We start from the raw sequence: 6,108 nt of genomic DNA, 5'->3' as shown, positions 1-6,108 counted from the left end.
TAAAAATCCTTTTTTTCCTGTTCACCGTTGGTTGTAACCGAACCCGAAATCGAAACCCGAAACAAATCTAAAAATCCCCGTTAAAATCCCCGAATTTAATATTATATATATATATATATGTATACGCATATAAATTAAAATTAATATACATAAACATATCAGGCCGGGCCGATGATCACCGTCCCCGCCCCCGTCCTAGTTAAAATCCCCGAATTTGTCCCCGATCTCCGCCCCGTCCCCGATAAGATGTCCCCGAACCCAGCCCGAAAGTTTCGGTTTCAGTTTTTTTTCCTGTAATTTTCTCGTTGAATTCCGTGAACGAAACAAAAAAATTCCAATTCGGTTAAGAATTTCATTCCAATTCCATCCAACCAAACGCAATCAAAAGACATGGTCAAATTCCATCGAATTCTATTATATTCTCTCAAAGTCAAATTCATTTGATGAATTCCAATTCTATTGAATTCCATTCTACGAACCAAACGCCCCCTAAGTTTCCATTTGGTTTGTAGGATTGTTTTTAAGGGATTTGGTCCGCTAAGTATTTCAAAATCCTATGTTTGTAGAATTCCTAGTGTGTTGGTTTGTAGGATTTGAAATGTAATTGAATTTCATTATTTTTAAATAATTTATAAAAAAATTGTAAATAATTATAAAAATAATTAAATTACAGTTTTATTAATCGTTTATTACAAAACAAACGTTTTTAACATTTTTGGAACCTTATTGCATACAATCCTACTAAATCCCGTGAATCTCGAGCACCCCCTGAGGATTTCAAAATCCTATTATAGGATTTCAATTAAATTCCAGGATTTCAAATCCGAACAATCCAACAAACCAAAAATGAGATTGAAATGGATTTGAAATCCAAATCCTTCCTAATCCATTTCATTCCTGCAAATTAAACGAGACTTTAGAGTTGTTAACAATAATATTTTTCATCCATACAGTTTCAAAATTACGAGATGGTTATCACGGTTTGTAAAAATGTTTGGGTTTATGTTTCCCTCTAATGGCCGTAAAAAATTCCATTAAATGAGAGACATTTTCTTTCTTTTATCAATTTTTTTTATTTTTTACCAATAAAAATCATAGCAACCAAAATCATAAAATTGATTTTGATTGAATAAAAGACAAAATAAATGATAAAAGAACAAAAATGTCCCTTATTTAACGAAAATTTTAGCTACCGTTATAGAAAACGATAAATCCAGATGTTTTTACAAACCATGATAACAGGAAAGAAAAACCCACCGGGACTAAATTTGTAGTTAACTCTTAATTCTATATATTTAACATATTTTTACATTTGTAGAATTAAAAATACATGTTTTATTCATGATAGAAAAGCGTGTTGACTAATTGGTTAAATCATCTCGCTTAAAAGTGCGATGAAATTATCTGAATCTCCTTTATTAAAAGTGTAGGGAAATTAGCCAAATTTCATCTATTTAATTTTTTTTTTACAATTTCTATAAGTTCTTTGTATTTTTTTTAGTACGTACATTTTGAAATATTACATTGTATTTTCACACAATACACATCTTATAACAAATTTAAGTTTATAGGATGTCATCAATTTTTAAGCGTACTAAAAGACTACTTTATAAAACTTGATTTATATGGCCAAAAAATAAAACGTTTTATCTAAAGACGTTGTAATAAATTTATAAAACATTTTATGGTGTCTTAACAAGTTTGTTAGGACACTTTTAATATAAAACGTCACATTAGCAATTTTATAGGATACTTTCTTAGTGTCCAATATTATTGATAATGTGACACTTTATATTAAAATTGTTCTGAAAAACTTGTTAAGAAACCCATCAACGTACTATAAACTTATTACAACGCCTTTAAATATAACGCTTTATTTTTTGATATTATAAATTTAGTGTTATAAAACGGTCATTAACATGATTTTGCTGTAGTGATGCTTATTACTGTGAACAACTTTCACATACTTGTGATCGTGAAGAAAAAATTTCAGACTTCTCAAATTATATGGACATAAGTGTGGACGATCTAATGCTTTCTTGTAGTGCTAACCCAAGCTTGACATGGAAAAGACGGGTCACAATATCAAAGAAACGGCTTGGTACATGGTACACATAAAAACCCGACCTATCCGCATAATTAACACAACTGAAAATAACCTAAGCTGAAGTCATTCGACGCTTAATTGAGTTGTAAAATCTTATATCTTACGTACTGGGTTAGAATTGAGCTAGACCCATTTGAATCCAACCCAACTTGATGAACCAAATACCTTTCTTATATGTTATATGCATATCTTGCTAGACATTTTAATGTTGTCTTTGATTTACATCCCTGTGGCTAGATTTGTTCATCGGTTGACATTCATTAGATGTGAACGGAACCGAACCGAACCGAACCGATCCAATCATCCATTGGATATTGGATTCGAAAAACATGCCATGGGTAGTTCAAAATCTGTTAATAATTGTAAACTAAGTACTAAAGATTAGAATTGAATGACACGGTGATTCATTTGCAACAAAAAAAAGGCGTTCTTTTTTCCAAAGCTTACAAGCATGTTTCAATTTAGTTTTTTTGGCATATTATTATAAAACAATATCAATATATTATACTTATACTTTCAATATCTTCATCTATTTCAAATTTTTTAGCATTTTTATTAAATTTTATAGGACACTTATTAGCATAATGTCATATCTCTTTGTAATAATAACATCGTATAAAATTAGTTATTTGTGTCAAATAATTTGATCCGCTTTATTTGTTTGACGTGGAACAACATATGAAACTAATTGAAAGCTTATCAAGAACTTAACCATCACATCCCACCACCTTTCAAAACTCTATTGCTTTATGAAAACAAAGAATCCTTCATTCAAATCATAAAATGTTGAGGATATCAGTATATGTATATATTTTTTAGGAGAAAAGAAATAATAAATTTCTTGGAAATAATTGAATTCACGTCTACAAGCTATTGACATTTGACATATTGTTTAATTAGGAGGGGAACTGTTGTGGTTGGACGGTGGTAAGATCGCGTGGAGCTGAGTTTACATGTGTAGCCACTATAAACCTCAATCTAACGCTTGTTAAGGAAGTCAACGTGCAATCTCCGACTTTGCAGAATAACCCAATTGTTGCTCCATTTCCCAACTCAACTTGGATGCCATTCCGTTGTTATCAGGTACGTACTCCTTCACCCATAAACTTAACATCAGTTTTTTTGCCCCCATCATCAATTATATTAAACAAAAGTATTAATTATTTGAATCATTTTAAGTTGCTTCTGAATACTGTTAACATATAAATGCAAATTTGATACTGATTTGAATAAGAGAAAATTAGTAGAAATAAGGTCTAAGTTACATATAGAGAATCATTTTTTATAACAACTTCATAATTTTACTTGCTTAGCCAAAAGAGTATATATAATTAAATTAACCAATGAAAGGAGGTTAAGTGTTACCTCAAGCTTGGAGATTAGCTCATGGGCATCTGGGGCAGACACGATAATGTGACGAGCAACGGGAGTGATGAAGCCTTCATCAACAGCCGTGTCTATGAAAGACAACAACGAGTTGTAGTATCCATCCACATTCAACAATCCTACCTACATCCAGATATCTTATTATTTTATATGTTGTTTTTTTTAAACAAAATTAAAGGTTATTCTTATTTTTGTAGTCAATGTATTTAGGTTTCCATGAATATAGGAAGTAGGTGCAATTTATTTTAAATATAAATCCTACAAAATATTATTGGAATAAATTAATGAGTCCCTTGTGGATTTCGAGTACCAAACCAACAATCCTCAATCGTAACTTGGATATGCAGAAAATATGGTGGGGTCAGCATGAACCCAATAAAAATAATCAGTTTTAGAGTTAAATATCATATTTCTATTAAATGAAAAATAATATTTTGATGATATTAATTACCGGTTTTTCATGAATTCCAAGTTGTGCCCACGTAATAACTTCAAGAAGCTCTTCAAGTGTGCCATACCCGCCTATAAACACCGTATTTATAAATAAAAGTTATAATTAAAAAAAAAAAACAATCAGAAAAGAAGAAAAAGAAACTGTTTATAGATGTTATGTGTACCAGGTAAGGCTATAAATGCATCAGCTTGACGAGCCATTTCGGCTTTCCTTTGGTGCATATCCGACACTGGCCTTACTTCTCCGATGGTCTCTCCGGTGATCTGAACGTTTTGAATATTAGTTTTCATTCGGAAAATTAAATAAAAAGATAAAAAAAAAAACAAAAAACAAATAAAACATACTTCTTTGGGCATAAGGGAAAAAGGTATAACCCTGCAAAAGAAAGCCAACATATATCTGTTAGAAAAATCAAATGGTCTTCAATGTACAACTATTTATGCATAAAATACAAGTAAGTTTATTTTATGTTAATTATTAGAAAATAATGAGTTATTAAATTAAAATTGGATATTTTAATTTATATACCCCATGACATGGCGACCACCATCGTAAACAGCTTGGGAGACTAGACCCATCAGGCCGATGCTTCCTCCTCCGTAGACCAAGTCGATGTTCCTTTCAACCTGCACCCACATTCCAATTATTATTTTTATTCTATATGTCTATTTTTCAATTATTTTAAATATAATTTATTTACATCAATAATATTGATCTTTTAATTTAAAAATACATTTTAAATGCGTCTCAGAATCTTTAGAAGCATAATTAAATAAATATGGTTTTTTATTATATTTAATACCCACCATCTAGCACTTCTATTTGACTAATTATTACATTGAGAATAATAACAATAATAACGATACACTTTCCATATAATTAATTACATATTTAACAAACGCATGCAATTCGTGGATTCAACCCAAAATTCCCTCAATTAAATAAAAAAAAGTCGTGATCGTTTACATTTATTTTATAATCATTCAATTCAAATTTAAATGTCTAACTTTAACATTTAATTTATAATATATTAATTAAAACTGGACAGGAACAAAAAGACTGATAACACAAAACGACCAAACGAAACCAACCTGCCATCTATAAGGCATAGAAAGGAGGGAGGTCGTTACCGAAATCCAACAAAAATCAACGCCACCGGACACCCAACAAGACCAAAACGACAAACAAAAAACCCATTTAAATTAATAAACTGATTCATCATTATTAATAATTTAAAATATTTTTTTAAATAAAGAACAAATAAGGAAATATATATAATGTCCAAATAATTAGGAATTTTCCAATGTTTTAAAAGGACGAGCAACACAAAATTCACTTGGTTATCTTACAAAAATTAAAACCGTAAATAAATGAACTATAATAAATATCATAAATTTATTTGTGACAATATCAATCAGGTAATGTGTTAATTATCTAATGAAATCACTCGGAAGATATGTTGCAAAATTTATTAACAAAATGATCTATTGACCTATAACTTGCATTACAGAATTAGCTTCGAAAAATTAATATGTGTCATTTGTTACTTTTTTTTTTCCAAAAAATTCATAATTTAGTAATTAAAAGACACCCTTTTTACTTCAATATGATGCAAGATTGAAGTCATTTGTATGATTTCATATTGTTTTTAGAAGAATTCTATGGAAAATAATTCTCATCTGTCTTTTCAATAGAAAATCGTTTGTCATTAGAATTGTACATAAATATAGGTTCCGGGTTTATGAGAGGAAGATGAAAATTATAATTGATCGATATATAATCCATCCAATTAACCATCGTTTATAGATTAAATGTGAGACAAAATGGCAGTAAAAACGTGGTCCGTTAGAAATTTAGTCATTCAGAGATCAGAAAGGAGAGATCGGGAGAAAGTATAATACCAATTGGTTGCCGAGTTGGATGGCAGCATGGCGATAGTTGGGGTTCTTGCCGGGGCTGCTGCCACAAAAGACGCAAATACGCTTAAATCTTGATGATTTCACCAGGGTCTCTCCGCCAGCTTGAGTGTTGCTTCCCATATTTCTACAGTTTTACCTCTTCTTCTTTTTTTCCTAAGTTATGAGGTTTTTGTATAGAAGGAGAGAGTTTGTTTCTTGGGGTATACTTGAAAGTGAAAGTGAAGGTGAAGATGAGAGTGGGG

General features: G+C 30.4%; 1 protein-coding gene across 1 annotated transcript; it reads right to left on the bottom strand.

Moving 5' to 3' along the window:
- Positions 1 to 3,059: 3,059 nt before the first annotated feature.
- On the bottom strand, positions 3,060 to 6,032 carry LOC112521484 (probable cytokinin riboside 5'-monophosphate phosphoribohydrolase LOGL10). The gene is made up of 7 exons (XM_025130373.1): positions 5,849 to 6,032; positions 4,476 to 4,573; positions 4,292 to 4,322; positions 4,111 to 4,210; positions 3,945 to 4,015; positions 3,473 to 3,616; positions 3,060 to 3,200 (listed from the first exon to the last, which is right to left on the bottom strand). The coding sequence occupies exons 1-7, from the start codon at positions 5,984 to 5,986 to the stop codon at positions 3,105 to 3,107; spliced, it is 678 nt and encodes a 225-aa protein (XP_024986141.1). The 5' UTR covers positions 5,987 to 6,032; the 3' UTR covers positions 3,060 to 3,104.
- Between the last annotated feature and the right edge of the window lie 76 nt (positions 6,033 to 6,108).

Source organism: Cynara cardunculus (assembly GCF_001531365.2).
Source record: "Cynara cardunculus var. scolymus isolate 2C chromosome LG 11, CcrdV1, whole genome shotgun sequence".
Classification (NCBI taxonomy): Eukaryota; Viridiplantae; Streptophyta; class Magnoliopsida; order Asterales; family Asteraceae; genus Cynara; species Cynara cardunculus.
The sequence above is the reverse complement of the archived record's forward strand: the minus strand, read 5'-3'. Positions and strand labels throughout refer to the sequence as shown.